The sequence below is a fragment of the Prionailurus viverrinus genome, chromosome B3 (genome assembly GCF_022837055.1).
Source record: "Prionailurus viverrinus isolate Anna chromosome B3, UM_Priviv_1.0, whole genome shotgun sequence".
Classification (NCBI taxonomy): domain Eukaryota; kingdom Metazoa; phylum Chordata; class Mammalia; order Carnivora; family Felidae; genus Prionailurus; species Prionailurus viverrinus.
This window is the reverse complement of record NC_062566.1, coordinates 98,274,476-98,291,233: the sequence shown is the minus strand read 5'-3', so window position 1 is coordinate 98,291,233 and position 16,758 is coordinate 98,274,476. Positions and strand designations below refer to the sequence as shown.

The following is a 16,758-nucleotide window of genomic DNA, read 5'->3' as shown; positions in this document are numbered from 1 at the left end:
GATGAATGAATACAGGAAGAGAGAGGGATGGTAGGTTGGATACATAGATAAGTATATAAGGCAAAATATAAATTACAGAATCTAGGTTTGCAGGTACTTGGGTATTCAGTTGTTCAGCAAACAATTCTTGCGACTTTTCTGTGATTAAAATTTTCCATAATAAAATGGCAGGGAAAGAAAACAAAAGTGGAAATGACGGCTGTGAGTTTGTCAATTTAAGAAAAGGAACAAGGAAGGAAGGAAAGAAGGAAAGGAGGGAGGGAGGGAGGGGAGGGGAAGGAAATAAGAAAGAAAAGGAATAACCTTAGAGTGGAAAAAGGTACACGATATCTGGATTCTACCTCTTCACTCTGCCTCTAATTTTAGACTGCCTACACAGGCTAGTTCTGGCCTTCAGCCCTTGTTCTTGACTCAAAGAAAGTGCTCACTTGCTAAGCTCCACTCATTTTAGAGTAATCCAAATCTGTGGAGTCTAGACCCTTTGCCAGTATCATAATCTATTCCCCATTCTTTTCACCTGAGTTTCTAAATACCTCTTTAAACTGACTTTTAGATAAGACCTCTGGCCAATCTGGCATAACATAACTGGTTCACCCTCTTGGTCCAATTCTGGCACCACCTACCCATGGGCCTCCATGGCAAGGAAATATTAAAACAAAGGTCAAGGATCCTTGTAGCAAGGACAATTCATCTGCATGTCACAGTCCCTAGCTGAGGTACTCAAAAAATGTCTGTTGGATGAATGAAACCCATGCCTTATAATAAATTTAGTAATATTTAATCACACATACTAATATTTAGTTTCATATTTAAACTAAACAGGGTAGGAAATGTATGTGCTAGGATTCTGCGGTTGAATGTTAAAATTTTTTTTCATTTATTTATTTTTGAGAGACAGAGAGCACAAGTGGGGAGGGGCAGAGACAGAAGGAGACAGAATCCAAAGCAGGCTCCAGGCTCTGAGCTGTCAGCACAGAGCCCAACGCGGGGCTCGAACTCACAAACTGTGAGATCATGACCTGAGCTGAAGTCAGATGCTGAACCAACTGAGCCACCCAGGCGCCCCAGAAGTTGAATATTTAAAAGGAGAAGATCCAGAGTCTCCTCTGTCGAGAGCTAACTAGAAGATGTTGTTGGAAATTAAAGGTTGATAAATTCTTTCAGCTAACATTAAGAAACACCTACACTCTAATTATTAGTACTTTCCTAGATAATATAGTATGTTCATCAGCTTCAACATACCATAAACATGAACTACAGAGAAGTTAAATTATGCAAAGATAAAGACTGACAGGAATTCAATTTCCAGATGACCTTAATGCATTTGGAGTTAATCTCTTTTTTTGTTGTTGTTGCTTCCAAAGGACTGTAAATTATGCACTTGCTGAATTTTGCCTTTGTCACACATGACCTAACAAGGAAGGCATTCATTATACCATAGTAGCCTCCCTCAAGTATCTGGTTCTAAACAGCTGCAAATTTTGGAAGATTACACGAAATGATGTCTCTAATGATTAGTATGTTCTCCCCCAGCAAATATTAAACAAGACTAAGGCTTATTAGAATATCAAAACTTTCCAAGTTAAACTGAGCATAAATTTAAGTTTAGAAAATAAAGTAGAAATTTTGTACAAGAATTTAAATTCTACCTGTTAATAGAAATGATCCAATAGGGGCGCCTGGGTGGCGCAGTCGGTTAAGTGTCCGACTTCAGCCAGGTCACGATCTCGCGGTCCCTGAGTTCGAGCCCCGCATCAGGCTCTGGGCTGATGGCTCAGAGCCTGGAGCCTGTTTCCGATTCTGTGTCTCCCTCTCTCTCTGCCCCTCCCCCGTTCATGCTCTGTCTCTCTCTGTCCCAAAAATAAATAAACGTTGGAAAAAAAAAAAATTTTGAAAAAAGAAATGATCCAATAAACATACCCAAAGAATTCGGAAAATTCATAAAATACAGCACTTTGATTTCTTCATATTTGCTTTAGCTGTCAGAAAGATGCCATAATCATTAATGAGTGGTCGATTTAGTCCCTTCAAATGCAGTAACTGAAGAAGATAGCAAAATATTTTAAACGCAATCTAAAATAAATGTCCATTTATAAGAAGTAAAAGCTACTTCCTAGACCCAAAACTTCAAGGCCTGGGTAGAAAAACATCCTGCCAAAGGTAGAAACAAGCTGTAAAAATGTTTCAGAAGAGTTATGGCTTGCTAAATAGTTATACAACTATACACATAAGCTGGCTTTTTTATACCTGTCATTGTTCCTCAATCACATTAGAATACACTTAAAGATATTATTCTCCACCTATTCTCATGTTCCATTAGGGAAAAAAAAAATCATAACTACTAAACACAACAGAGGGGAAAAAAGCACTGCCAGGAAGAGATTACTGTATCATCATTTATATGTCTTTCAATTCACATTTAGTTTGACTTCCATCCCTTCCCAGATATACAAGTACGATACACTTAATTTACACAGAGCCACATAGCCTGCCCTTGAAAGGCTACCTGGAAAAGACCTGTACAAGTGTCCTTCTGAACCTCCTTCAATTTCATCACATACTATCTTGCCACGATCCTTTCATCTTAGAGCAGGTTGACTAAAACCCTCAATATCAGCAGTTTCATGTTAACTCGGTACCTATCAGTCTTGAGGATCCAAAGGCTCAAATTCTGTCTTTAGAGCCTTCAATCAACATCATTACCATATAATTACTAACTTCTTAAAAGAAAACAAACAAACAATTTTCAGTACCACACATAACTGTCAGATTTCCAAGGTATGGTGAGGACCAAAAAGAAATTTGTAAGAAAGCCTTCTTTTGTGAACTTCCAGTCAAATGCAACAGTAATTAATGAGGGTAAATGTTTGCTTTCATTTACTGTGTTAATGTACACAGTATAATGTCCATCTACATGTTGATGCAAAATTCAGAGAGACAATACCTATCAATCACCTTTAGAGGCAAATGGAGAAGAGGAACTATTAACAAGACAAAAAAATTACCATTACAAATCAAGGTCAATGAGGAAGGACTGAGGACTCCTACCCAATCTTCCAGCTGAAAACCCTATATTGTAATCATACTTCAATCTTAAGGCAACTATTTTTCAAACTAGATTCTATTTAAATGATCCTATAGAGAGGAAAAAATTATATTGATATGCTAAAATATCTGAAGAGGGTCAGTAATGGCAAGTGACTAGCTTCTTTTCTGGCCTGATCTCTTTTGAAAGCTTTCGAAGAAAAACAATATTCACAAAGGCGCTTTAAAAAAATTCTAGGGGTGCCTGGGTGGCTCAGTCAGTTAAGTGTCTGACTCTTGATTTCAGCTCAGGTCATGATGCCATGGTTTGAGTTGAAGCCCCACATCCGGCTCCACGCTGACAACTCCGAGCCTGCTGGGGATCCTCTCTACCCCTCCCCTGCTCACACTCTCTCTCTCAAAAAAAATTAAATTAAAAAAATATATTTAAAAAATATATATATATAAATTCTGTAGTTTCATATTTGAAAGTAATACAGACAAAATTTTAGTTACCTGTCCAGACAAGCAGTCCTGGGTTATTGTCATAGCCCAGTTTTAGTGGGAAAGCAAGAAAACAGCTTGTTGGTGAGTTAAAACCACAGGAAGCCCTCAATTATCCATGACAGTACAAGACAAGAACAACCTAAATAAATTAAATCTTCAGGTAATTATTGTTTAAAAAGAATACTGGATTAATTCAAACCTCCCGCCTTACCCCTCCACCCCTTTACAACAGAAAAAGTTCATTTAAGGTCCGCCTTTCTAGCCACTCTCTAGCAAAACTGAGAAGAAGCAGATACCGTATTTGATTTCAAAACTGGGTAGCAAAAAAAAAGAGTAAGGCAAACTGAATTATCAGCACTCCAGTTGGTTCTATTTCTTCAGCAATTCCAATCACAAAGCATCAAACTATGAGTTCAGCTTCCTAAAAGGCATTCACATTAAACACTCAACCTCCCCCAACCTCCTGATTTAGACTTTTCTAAATCAAATGTGTCTTGTCGAACTGTACTAACAATGCTTGTTTGAAATGAAGTTAAAGAACTTGACAACTATTAAAATTGTGAAATGCTGATATCGAACCACTTTCTGTTCAAATCCGCTGCAATTCCAGGCGTTGATAAAAGACTGAACTTCCTTTTTCTCCTCTCCTGGTCTTCCCCGCCCTCCCGCGCGCCAAGATCCCCGCGGGGTCTGCAGTGACATCATAGCCCATCTCTTGGAAACCCCTGACGTCACAGACACGAGGACCCAGAGCACTGTGACTTCATCGCTGACTAGGGCCGACCCGCAGTAGACTTGCGCCTGCCCGGAGGCGACAGAAGCTTCTGAGCCCCAGTCCTGCCCGGTCCCAGAGGAAGGTTAAGGGGGAGGCGTCAGCTCACCTGCGCCGGGACGGAAAGGACAGGGTGGCCGAGCCCGGCGGGCGCGACCAGGCGAGGCGACTCCCGCCCAGGGCCCGACTTCCTCACCGGCCGCGGGTCCCGGAGGTGAGAGAGCCGGTCCAGTGCCTCCTTACGGCCTATCTGTGATCTCCTGAGCTCTAGCCCGGACCGGGGACCCGGCTGCCACCCGCCCGCCCGCCCGCCCGACCTTCCGCGGCCCGCGGGGGCGCTCAGCGCCCGGCCCGTGCACTAGCTGAGGCCGGCCCGGGAGGAGGCGCGGGCCGCGGGGCCCCTGCCCCAGACGCGCCGGACGCGCTGCGAGCCGGGACCCGCGGGCGGCGCCCCCGCCCCCACCCGCCCCGCTCCCCGGGAGCGCAGGCAGGCGGCGGGAGGGGGCGGGGAGCGGCCACGGTGGCCGCAGCCGCCGGACCCCGACCGCGCTACCCTCACGCCAAGCCCCACCGCGGCCCGGACCCACCTGCGCTCCTGCCCCGGTCGGGGCCTGGCCCGGGGCTGCACACCCCGATGCGGCGGCGGCAGGAGGCCTGGCTCACTCCCCACCGCTGAGGCGGACCGAGCGCCCAGCACGGCGCGGCGGAGCCCAACGCTCGCCCCGAAACCCATTTGTTTGGCTAAAACGGAGTGACGTCACGCGCCGGCCCAATCGACGGTTGGCCAGGGGAGGGGCTGCGGTACCAGGGGGTTGCAGCGACCCCTGACGGGTATTCTGCGGTACTTCGGACGCTGGGAAAGGGAAAAGTGGGGAACTTAAAAAGGGTGAAGAATCTGCGAGCCCCCAAGTGGTGGGAAAGAGTGAAAGCTGGAGTACGAGCTGTAGCGAAAGGAATCAAACCCTCAGGCTAGCTAGCCAGAATGGTAGAAACGCCAGTGTTCAGTCCGTAGACTTGACCAGTTTATCAGCACTCATGGCTGGAGCTACAAACGGTATTAGTTACTATTAGACTTGGGTTCCAATTTTGATTCTGCTACCAGCTTGGAAGACTGGATTTTCAGAATTCGCATTTGTAAAAAGAGAGTCCCTTCTATCATCCGTTTCCATGCAAATCATGGCAGGAATACCTATCTGCACATAAACTTTCAAGGTTAACAATCTCAAAATGTGGTCTGTAGAAGTTTAAGGAACTGCAAAGAAATACAGAATAGGTTTTTAATACTTTATTAATTTATTTAGTACTTTGAAATCAGAGTGCCAGTAAGGAAACTTTTCATACCCAGGCTTTAAAATGATGATCGATTTTATTGTAAAAATAATTTTAACTGTATTATAAAACATGAGGACAATAAAGAAAAACTCCTTTACACAAACACAGCCACTCTCAGCATCTGGTGTATTTTCCTTTAGACTTTTTGTCCCATGCATGTTTATTTTATAATGCTATGATCATAGAGTACCCACAGTTTTGGGTCCTCTTTTTTCATGTGTATATGTATTTTTCATATTTCATACACTTCATAAGTATTTTAACAGCTAAATTCTATTTTAGTGGACATGGAAAATTTACTGAATTAATTTTCCATTCTTCGACGTATTCCCTTCTCTTCTTACCATTACAAAGAACTCACAGGACATTCTCATGAATGTAGATTCTTAAAGATAAATACCATGAAATGGAACCACTAGGTGAAAGTGTATCAACACATTTATAGTTACTAATACAAACTGCCAAAATGAGTTTTTAGGGGTGCCTGGGTGGCTCAGTTAAGTGTCAACTTTGGCTCAGGTCATGATCTCATGGCTCCTGAGTTCTACCTGAGAGGCTCTGTACAGTTCGGAGCCTGGAGCCCGCTTCGGATTCTGGGTCTCCCTCTCTCTCTCTGCCCCTTCCCTGCTTACACTCTGTGTCTCTCTGTCTCAAAAAAATAAACATTAAAAAAATTTTTAATTTTTTAAAGGTAGTACCAAGTTATACTTAATTTAGCAGCTTTGATTTTAGCCAGCCCTTTAAAAAGTAGCTTATCCAATTATAAAGCTACTCTGGTAAAATGCATATTATGAAATCTTAAATACCAAAGAGTAACAAAAATATTAAAAGAACAAGGAAAATAAATATTTCCCATGATCTCACCACCAAGAAATAATCACTTAACTTCTCCATCTAGGCCTTTATCTATATACATAATTTTAATAAAAATGGGGGCAGGAGCACCTGGGTGGTTCAGTCGGTTAAGCATCAGACTCTTGATTTTTGTTCAGGTCATGATCTCAACAGTTCATGGGATCAAGCCCTATGTCAGGCTCTGTGCTGACAGTGTGGAGCCTGCTTGGAATTTTCTCTCTCTCTCTCTCTCTCTCTCTCTCTCTCTCTCTCTCTCTCTCTCTTTCTCCCCCTCCCCTGCTTGCATGCATGCACTCTTTCTCTCTCTCAAAATAAATAAATATTTTTATAAATTGGGAAGGGAATCATACTGTACATATTGACATCAAACTGTCTGATTTAATATCTGATTGGTATTAGCTCAATATATCATGATCATTTGAAACTTCTCTGTGTCATATTTGACTCAAAGTTGTAAAACTTCAATCCATCCTTTCAGGTTCATCTCAAACACTGTCCTCTTTAAAACCTCTTGATTCCTTACAGGAATCAAAAAAATGGATTCCCCCCATTTTTTCCTCTTTCCTTACAGCCTTTATTTTACTCCACACACATCTCACATGTGTGTATTTTATACCTCTGCTACATTCTAAACTGCTAGAGTACAAGGATTATATCCCAGTATCCATTAAAAGATCTTGCACTTGATATTGCTTAAATGTTTAGTGGATAATTATAACCATGTTAATCTGTACTTTTCTCATGATGGTAGATAAGCATGATCTCCATTTTATAATAGTGTTTACTGCAGTTCATTAATATCCAACATTTATTGCATTTACAATGTTTGATCCAGACACTATTCTGTATATCACATACATTCTTTCATTTAATCAGAAAAACACCTCTGTGAGGTGAGTACTATTGTTATTACAGATGAGGAAACTAAGGTTTGAAGACTTAAACCACTTGACCAGGATTGCACTGGTGGTATAGAGCCAACTTAGCAAAGACTCTAGCATTTTCACCATATCACTGTACTGTTTGGGGAACTTCAGATAAGTTAAAGACATTGTAACTACAAAGCACAACAGAGATATCATTAAACTGAAATGACAATGGTTTCCATGTGGAAAGCACATCTTCATTGTCAAAAGTCCCATTAGAGTCTAGGTGGTCTAATTCAATGTTTCTCAAACTGCTTTTTTCCTTAATACATTGTAAACTGATGGTTTTGTAAAATACAATAAAACTAGAAAACAAGAAATTTAAAATTAAAAAAGACAAAAGCCCAAATTCTCATTATTAAACTCAGCACACATAAAATCACTCTATCAAATTGCTAGTAAAGTTTCTAAAACTCTTTCTCTCCATTTCTGTTCTTATGGCAGACTAGTTCTAAAGCTGGCCAGTGGGCCACACTTTGAATGGTACTACTTTAAGAGAAATAAGGTGAGGAGGCGGTGAAACCATTTTAGGCAAGTCTTTCCCTTGATTCTATTTCTCCATGTACACAATGGGAATGATCCCCACAAAACAAAGCCACTGGAGCCAGTGCAGTGTATTAGGCTATAGACCCTGTAACAGGTTCTGAGGAGGGCGCTCCCCAAAAAGGCATCAGTGTAGCACAGTGAGGCCGCAGGACTGAGAAGGAGCTGAAAGAGGAGCAAGATTAAGGTGGCCTGAGATGGCACAGCAACAGCAAAGTCCTAATGACTAAACAATAATTTCATGGGTGCCTGGGTGGCTCAGTTGGTTTAGTGTCCAACTTCGGCTCAGGTCATGATCTCGCAGTTCATGGGTTTGAACCCCATGTCAAGCTCTGTGCTGACAGTGCAGAGCCTGGAGCCTGCTTCAGATTCTGTGTCTCCCTCTCTCTCTCTGCCCCTCCCCCACTCACGCTCTGTCTCTCTCTCTCTTTCTTTCAAAAATAGACAAACATTTAAAAAGAAACGTAAAAAACTTAATCATCTCAAACCAGCAAACATACTGAATCAAACAATCGTTTGTATAGACATGGTTTCATTACTCCTCTGCTCAGAATGAAATCTAAGAACCTTCCACTTATTCCTTAATAAGCTCACTCCTACCTCCAAAGGAAAAATACCATCTCATTTTCCTCCACACCCCAAACTCTTGATCCTTAACCTACATCCTCCACTGCAATGAAAAGGAAAGCAAGAGAAAGGGTCCAGTAGACTGCATCTAGGCTCATCCTTACTGCAGAACTAGGTCACTGGGTGTGAAAATGTCTTTCCCTACTAACTATTATTATGAAGCTTAAATAAGAAAAAAGAAGTGTGGCACAAAAACAGACACTCAGATCAATGGAACAGAATAGAGAACCCAGAAATGGACCCACAAACGTATGGTCAATTAATCTTTGACAAAGCAGGAAAGAATGGAATAAAGACAGTCTCTTCAGCAAGTGCTGCTGGGAAAACTGGACAGTAACATGCAGAAAAATGAACCTGGACCACTTTCTTACACCACACACAAAAATAAACTCAAAATGGATAAAAGACCTAAATGTAAAACAGAAAGCCATCAGAATCCTCGGGGAGAAAGCAGGCAAAAACCTCTTTGATCTTGGCCACAGCAACTTCTTAATACGTCTCCAGAGGCAAGGGAAACAAAAGCAAAAATGAACTATTGGGACCTCATCAAAATAAAAAGCTTCTGCACAGCAAAGGAAACAATCAGCAAAACTAAAAGGCAACTGATAGAATGGGAGAATATATTTGCAAACGATATATCAGATAAAGGGTTAGCATCCAAAATCTGTAAAGAACTCATCAAACTCAACACCCAAAAAACAAATACTCCAGTGAAGAAGTGGGCAAAAGACATGAATAGACACTTCTCCAAATAAGACATCCAGATAGCCAGCCAACACATGAAAAAATGCTCAACATCACTCATCAGCAGGGAAATACAAATCAAAACCACAAGGAGATACCACCTCACACCGGTCAGAATGACTAATATTAGCAACTCAGGCAACAACAGATGTTGGCAAGGATGCAGAGAAAGAGGATCTCTTTTGCACTGCTGGTGGGAATGCAAACTGGTGCAGCCACTCTGGAAAACAGGATGGAGATTCCTCAAAAAATTAAAAATAGAACTACCCTACAACCCAGCAATTGCACTACTAGGTATTTATCCAAGGGATACAAGTATGCTGTTTTGAAGGGGCACATGCACCCCAATGTTTATAGCAGCACTATCAACAATAGCCAAAGTATGGAAAGAGCCCAAATGTCCATTGATGGATGAATGGATAAAGAAGATGTGGTATATATATATACAACGGACTATTAATCAGCAATCAGAAAGAATGAAATCTTGCTATTTGCAACTACGTGGGTGGAACTGGAGGGTATTATGCTAAGCGAAATTAGAGAAAGACAAATATCATATGACTTCACTCATACGAGGACTTTAAGACACAGAACAGATGAACACAGGGAAGGGAAGCTAAAATAATATAAAAACAGGGAGGGGGACGAAACATAAGAGACTCTTAAATATGGAGAACAGAGGGTTACTGGAGGGGTTGTGGTAGGGGGGAATGGGCTAAATGGGTAAGGGACATTAAGGAATCTACTCCTGAAACCATTGTTACACTATATGCTAACTTGGATGTAAATTTTAAAAATTAAATTAAAAAATTTTTTAAAAAGAAAAAAAGAAGTGAAAAAGCTTTCAAGTTTACCAAGTTAAAGGCACACACTTCAAGAGGTCTAGAAAAAGTCGTTGGAAGCCCTGAGCCCCAACACATGTATGTAGTATGACGGTGGCGATGGGAGGCTGGGCAGAGGCTACTCGGCCATGAGAAATAACTTCATTCATCATAAATAGAAGAACAAAACTAAAGAGAAACAGAAGGAGAAAGGCAGTAAACCTCCAACAGATATGAGTATATCTCACAACTGAGATGTGGGTTGTGAGGGACATAAAGCCGAATAAGTATTAACATCAGAAAATCATAGTTCTTATCCTTTTCTTGGATCTGTGGCACCACAAAAATCTGCTAAAAGCTAGAAACCAAGAGACTCTCTTCACGGGGGGTGGGGGGAAGAGAGGTGGAATAAAGGATATATTGATAGTTACACAGATAATTTTTTAAATAATTTTAATTTCTTCAAAAAAGTCCTTTAGATTCACTGGCTTTATGGTGACTTGAATGCTTATACAAGGGAATAAAAGAAATGCAGGGTGATGACTGACAGCCTCCACCAGTGAAATGCCATGGCAAAACCCAGTCAAGTTCCCGAGATCTCCTTTCCCTGTATATTATCCTTAGAAGCTCACACTGTTTTCAGTGCCCTTTGACCTTTCAGATGATGGTTTCTACAACACCAACCCAATGGTCCAAAACAATTTCCATATGTATCCTACTTTTTTTTTTGAGAGAGAGAGAGAGAGAGAGGGTGCAAGTGAGTGAGGATGGAGAGAGAGAGAGAGGGAGGGAGAAAGAGAGGAGAGGAGAGGATCCCACGAGGGGTAGAGAGAGAGAAGCAGGGCTCACCTGAAGTGGGGCTTGAGCTTACCCAATGCAGGACTCGAATTCATGAACCGTGAGATTATGACCTGAGCCCAAGTCAGATGCTTAACCAACTGAGCCACCCAGGCACCCCATATGTATCCCACTTATTGATGCACATAAAAGAGGCAATCCCTCCCAAACTCTTCACATTCTGATTATCATAATTAACACTTGGGTAGATTTAATACCAGGCCATAATGGTTTCCAAGTCCCTTCTTAATGTTTGCCTTTTTACTAGAAATCTAAACCTAAGCAACAATGTCCATTCCTGATGCTCCTCTATTTAAAATCTCTATGTAGGACTTCCAGTAGTGGTGGTTCAAGCTGCCAAGGCAAGCTGGGCCAAAGTCCAAGTGGTGGTCAGGGCCCTGGAGGGGCAAGAAAGGATGACAAGGACAAGAAAAAAAAGTACCAACTAGAGTGGAGAAAAGAAGAAAACAAAGGGACCAAATGCTGCCAGCAAGCTGTCACTGGTGACACCTCACACTCAGTGTCGCTTAAAATTACTGAAGTTAGACCATCTTCTCATGAAGAATGAATTCATTAGAAATCAGAAACAAATGAAGACTTTAGAAGAAAAGCAAGAGGGGAGGAAAGGTCAAAGGTGGATGATCTGAGGGGGATCCCAATGTTGGTAAGAATGTTTGAAGAGATCGTTGATGACAATCATGCCATAGTGTCTGCATCTGTGGGCTTAAAACACTACACCAGCATTCTTTCCTTTGTAGACAAGGATCTGCTGGAACCAGGCTGCTCAGTCCTGCTCAACCACAAGGTGCATACCATCATAGGTGTGCTCATGGATGACGTGGGTCCCTTGGCCCATGGCTCCCCTAGGAGGTAGAAGGTAGAAAAGGCCTCCCAGGAAACCTATGCTGATACTGGGGGGTTGGACAACCGAATCCAGGAAATTAAGGAATCTGTGGAGCTTCCTCTCACTCATCCTGAATGTTATGAAGAGATGGGTATAAAGCTCCCAAAGAGGGTCATTCTCTATGGTCCACATGGCACAGGTAAAACCTTATTAGCCAAAGCAGTAGCAAACCAAATCTCAGCCACTTTGTTAAGAGTGGTTGTCTCTGAACTTATTCAGAAGTACCTAGGTGATGGACCCAAACTCGTTCGGGAATTGTTTCAAGTTGCAGAAGAACATGCAAAATCCATCATATTTATTGATGAAATTGATGCCATTGGAACAAAAATATACGACTCCAATTGCAGGGGTAAGAGAGAAATTCAATGAACAATGTTGGATTGGTTGAACCAGTAGAAGGATTTGATTCAAGGGGTGACATGAAAGTTATCATGGCCACAAACTGAATAGAAACTTTGGATCCAGCCCTTATCAGACCAGGCTGCATCGACTGCAAAATTGAGTTCCCCCTGCCCAATGAAAAGACTAAGAAGCGCATCTTTCAGATCCACACAAGCAGGATGATGCTGGCCAATGATGTAACCCTGGACGACTTGATCATGGCTAAAGATGACCTCTCTGGGGCTGACATCAAGGCAATCTGTACAGAAGCTGGTCTGATGGCCTTGAGAGAGCGTAGAATGAAAGTAACAAATGAAGACTTCAAAAAATCTAAAGATGTTCTTTATAAAAAACAAGAAGGTACCCCTAAGGGGCTCTATCTGTAGTGAACACATTTGCCTTCAAGGAAGTGGTTGGGAGTATCCCAATTCCTCAGAGGGATGAGGTTGGGGGAGTTGCCCAGAGGAACCCATGTTCCAGTTGATCTTCCTTAGCAGAATCTCCTGTGATCTTTTTGAGCATGATGTGTAGGATGCCCACCAGACTGCCTTCATCTGTTGGTTGCTCTCTCCCCAATAAAGCGAGCCCCTTCTCAAAAAAAAAAAAACCTAAACTAAATAAAATAAAATAAAATAAAATAAAATAATATAATATAAAATAAAATAAAATAAAATAAAATAAAATAATATAAAATAAAATAAAATAAAATAAAATAAAATAAAATAAAATATCTATGTATTCCATGGAATCCAAGTGCTGAAGTTCAGCAGGAAACAAAGCATTTCGTTAGCTCCTCTATCAAGTCAGGCAGTCTCTGTTCCATCTCAGGGCCTTTGGGTCTACTCATCCCTCAGCCTAGAAGGTTCCTCTCCCTTCTCTGCAACTGGTTAACCCTGACACAATCTTAAGTATTGGCTTAAAATCTCCACAGAGCACTGGAGATGCCAGAATTTATGTTTAGGAGGGACTTTGGAGGAAAAGGGAAGTACACTGAGGAACTTTTTGCCTAGCAAGTCCAGTTTTTACTTAGATTTTATTTTCATTTAGGGTGACATGGGAGGTGGCTAAAGCCTTTTCAAACCAGAACTTCCCTACTCATCCTTTCACAAAATTTTGTAACAGTAATCACTTTATTTGTTTGTTTGTTAGTTTTGAGAGAGAGGGAGAGAGAGCGAGAGCGTGCGCTACCTAGGGAGAAGGGCAGAGGGACAGAGGGAGAGAAAGAATTTTAAGCAGGCTCCATGCTTGGTGCAGAGCTGGACGCAGGGCTCGATCCTATAACCCTGGGATCATGACCTGAGCCGAAATCAAGAGTCAGATGCTCAATCAACTGAGCCACCAGGGTGCCTATTTTTTTATTTATTATAACCCCCTGCAGAGGAGCACTTCAAAAGAATGGAGAGTAAGCTTTATTCATTACTATATCCTAATGCCAAGCCCTGTGCCTAACACCCAGAAGTTACTCATTAAGTAATGGTTAAGTGATTTCTTTTTAAATCCTAGAAATATTTTTCTGCAAGGGCAGCAGTGATCTATATTAAGAATGGTTTAATCCCTACAGTTATGAAGAGGTTTTTGGAAGTGAGGCAGAAAAAAATAGAGGGATCTTACTGCTCCCAGAAGAATTTTCCTAGTGGGATTTTCCCCAGGAGATGTTCTCTCCACAGCCAATGGAGTAAGGAAAAGGAATGGTCCAAAAAAGGCCATAGACCTAGATCCTGAAGACACTCATGTGGGAACATCAGGTTTAAAGCCAGAGGTTGGGGCTTCTTAGAGACCCAGGAGGCCTAAGTTGTGCTGGAGAGACTAGAAGCCAAGTAGCAATGCTGCCTTAAGAAATGGAAAGGGAAAAAAAATCACAAAAGGAGAATAAAGGTTTGCATATCCCACAAATTATTATAGCACAGGAGTAAAACTCAGCTGAAAATCATGCTACATTCCAAGTACAAAACCACAACAGGCAAAAGGGAAGCAGTTCATCACACACACACACACACACACACACACCATTCCCAAGTCCATTCTTCTTCCTGATCTTACCATAAAATCAGAACTCTTTCCTACAGCCCATTATATAATCAGACAGGTCCCCTTCCTCAATCTATCTCCATTCTCCCCCTTGTCTTGGCTGAAATGTTACTTCCTCAAAGAGCTTTCTCTCTAACTCTCTAATGCAGTATTTCAGTCTTGTCACTTTCCTTCATAGTATTCATGCCTGGCACACAAAAGATCCTCAATAGATGGCTTTAGAATTAATTTAAACGTTCACACTTTTTCGTACCAAATGATTTAATCCAGGATGCAAGTGTTCATCACCAATGGATGACAAATAAAAATTATAAGAGTAGAAAGTCTTAAACATTAGATATAGGACCTGAGTTGTGGCAGAATCTTAGGTAATGCTGCAAGAACATGACAAAAGTAGGAACATCTAAATCCTGTAGAATACAACCAACAAACCAATCATAATTTTGGTGCTTCAACACAAATTATCCCTGGTTATATTTTCTAGATTACCAATTGGCTATAAGGATATTTATATTATCCACTTGGCATTTAGACAGGAACTAGCATTCTTTGAGTAATATCAGATAACTCATTTTTATATCTTTAATATTTTCAGTAAGTCCCTGATCTGTTTGTTGAAAAATGACAAGAAAAAATCGGGGGGGTGAGGTAATGGGGCTCCCTATCCACTGACTGCCTCTCAAATAACAATTTCCTTTTTCTTCCTTGTTAACAGAATCCTGATCTCAGACCTTCTTTGTGCTTCAGGGTTGGTGAGCCCAGACCCATAGAGTAAGTTATGATTGACCTAAGTCAGTGGTTCTCAGTGAGGTGATTGATTGACTTTGTTTCCCAGGGTATATTCAGCAGTGTCTGGAGACATTGCTGATTGTCACATCTTGGGAGAAGTGCTATTGGCATCTAGTAGGGAGAGACGAGAAATGCTGGTCAACATTCTACAATGTACAGTTCACTAGTCCCCCCAGACAAAGAATTATTTCTTCCAAAACACCAATAGTACCAACGTCAAGAGATGTTGCTCTAAGGTAATCAGTGTGGTCCCAATCTCCTTGGTCAGTGATGTATTCAAGCATGGGTCTGTGATGCAAATCTAGCTAATAAAATACAATGGGAAATCTACTAAGATACTTCTGGAAAGGCTTTTTCTTACCATTAAAGGAAGATATTCATTTTCTGTTGAAATGCATTACTTTCCTAAGTAGAACCATATTTACAAACAATGAAAGAGAAACATACAAAAAGAAACAGTCCCTCCCGCGGCTAGATGTCATTGCATTTGTACATGGTGTCTGGTACTGTGATTGCAATCTTGGGATCATGACAGTTGTTAGCTGAAGAGAGCATAAGAGGATGGCCAAGCAAAAAGGTAGAAGTAACCTGCATCTTTGATGTCATCATTGCACCTCTGACTTAACCTTGAGCCTTCTTGTTATATGAGATAATCAATTCTATTACTACTTAAGTTATTTATTTCATAGGACTTTCTAAAAACATTAGAAAGTAGCTGAAAATATCTTCATACAAATATAAATATCCATTTTCATATATATATATATATATATATATATATATTTTAATGTTTGTTTATTTTTGAGAGGGACAGAGGCAGAATGCAAGTGGGTTAGGGGCTGAGAGAGAGGGAGACCCAGAATCCAAAGCAGGCTCCAGGCTCCAAGCTGTCAGCACAGAGTCCGACACGGGGTTCGAACCCACGAGCTGTGAGATCATGACCTGAGCAAATGTTGGACACTCAACCAACTGAGCCACCCAGGTGCCCCTATATTTTTTTCATATGTATTTGCATATCTATAGATAGATAGATAGATAGATTGATTGATTGATTTGGGGAGGTTGTATAGGAAATAAAATGGAAAGGTGAAGACACTAACCTACTTGTTTGGTAGCAAGCTCAACAATAGTCTGATAGTAAAATAATTTTGTTTTGCTATGCTCCCAGAATAATCTTAAACTAATGATATCAGAAGTTGATAAAAATTGGTGGGAACAGAATCTTTGTTAATGCATGAGTTTGTATTCTTTATATAAAAGAATAGAAACTCATGTGACATTTTGAACTCTTTAAGAAAATGGCATTTTCCAATCATTGAAATTTAATTTGAGGGAGACTGTCTGCAAAAGACTAGCCAGTCTGTCCTTATTCTTCCTAAGTTCTACACACCTAATTCACATGCACCTGCTATAGGAAAAAAGAGACTGCCTGGCTAAAATAACCTAGTTACATCAGCTTGCTAAAATGGTCCAAGGGAGAGATTTTGCTCAGAAATGAGTTCTTTAAAAAAGCCACCAACTTATTCTGCAGTTTTTTAGGATTTGCTGACATTTTCTACCAAGTATAGCTATGCTTTTAATACCTACTCGTTTGAAATATCAAAGACACTTTTCAAAAAGTACAGAGCTCAGCTACCAGCATTTCCTTGAAAAAATCATTTGTTTTAT

General features: G+C 40.9%; 1 protein-coding gene, 1 long non-coding RNA gene and 1 pseudogene across 8 annotated transcripts in view; 2 read left to right on the top strand and 1 right to left on the bottom strand.

Moving 5' to 3' along the window:
• Positions 1 to 16,758, bottom strand: part of FBXO34 (F-box protein 34) — a 157,523-nt gene that overhangs the window by 85,211 nt on the left and 55,554 nt on the right. Inside the window, exon 1 of one of the 7 annotated variants that reach the window (XM_047862517.1) lies at positions 4,891 to 5,650. The exons of 1 other annotated variant lie outside the window; for it this stretch is intronic. In XM_047862517.1, coding sequence (XP_047718473.1) covers positions 4,891 to 5,036 — 146 coding nt within the window. In that variant the 5' untranslated portion in view covers positions 5,037 to 5,650. Of the gene's footprint in view, positions 1 to 4,110; positions 4,193 to 4,412; positions 4,559 to 4,890; positions 5,651 to 16,758 lie in introns of those variants that run through there. 5 more of the 7 variants (XM_047862518.1, XM_047862522.1, XM_047862519.1 and 2 more) reach the window with 5 other exon arrangements.
• The window catches only part of LOC125167805 (uncharacterized), a 57,355-nt gene continuing 45,054 nt past the window's right edge, over positions 4,458 to 16,758 (top strand). The window contains exons 1-2 of the long non-coding RNA XR_007152955.1: positions 4,458 to 4,517; positions 15,017 to 15,072. This is a non-coding gene — a long non-coding RNA (uncharacterized LOC125167805). The remainder of the gene's footprint in view (positions 4,518 to 15,016; positions 15,073 to 16,758) is intronic.
• Positions 11,531 to 12,717, top strand: LOC125167804 (26S proteasome regulatory subunit 4-like; annotated as a pseudogene).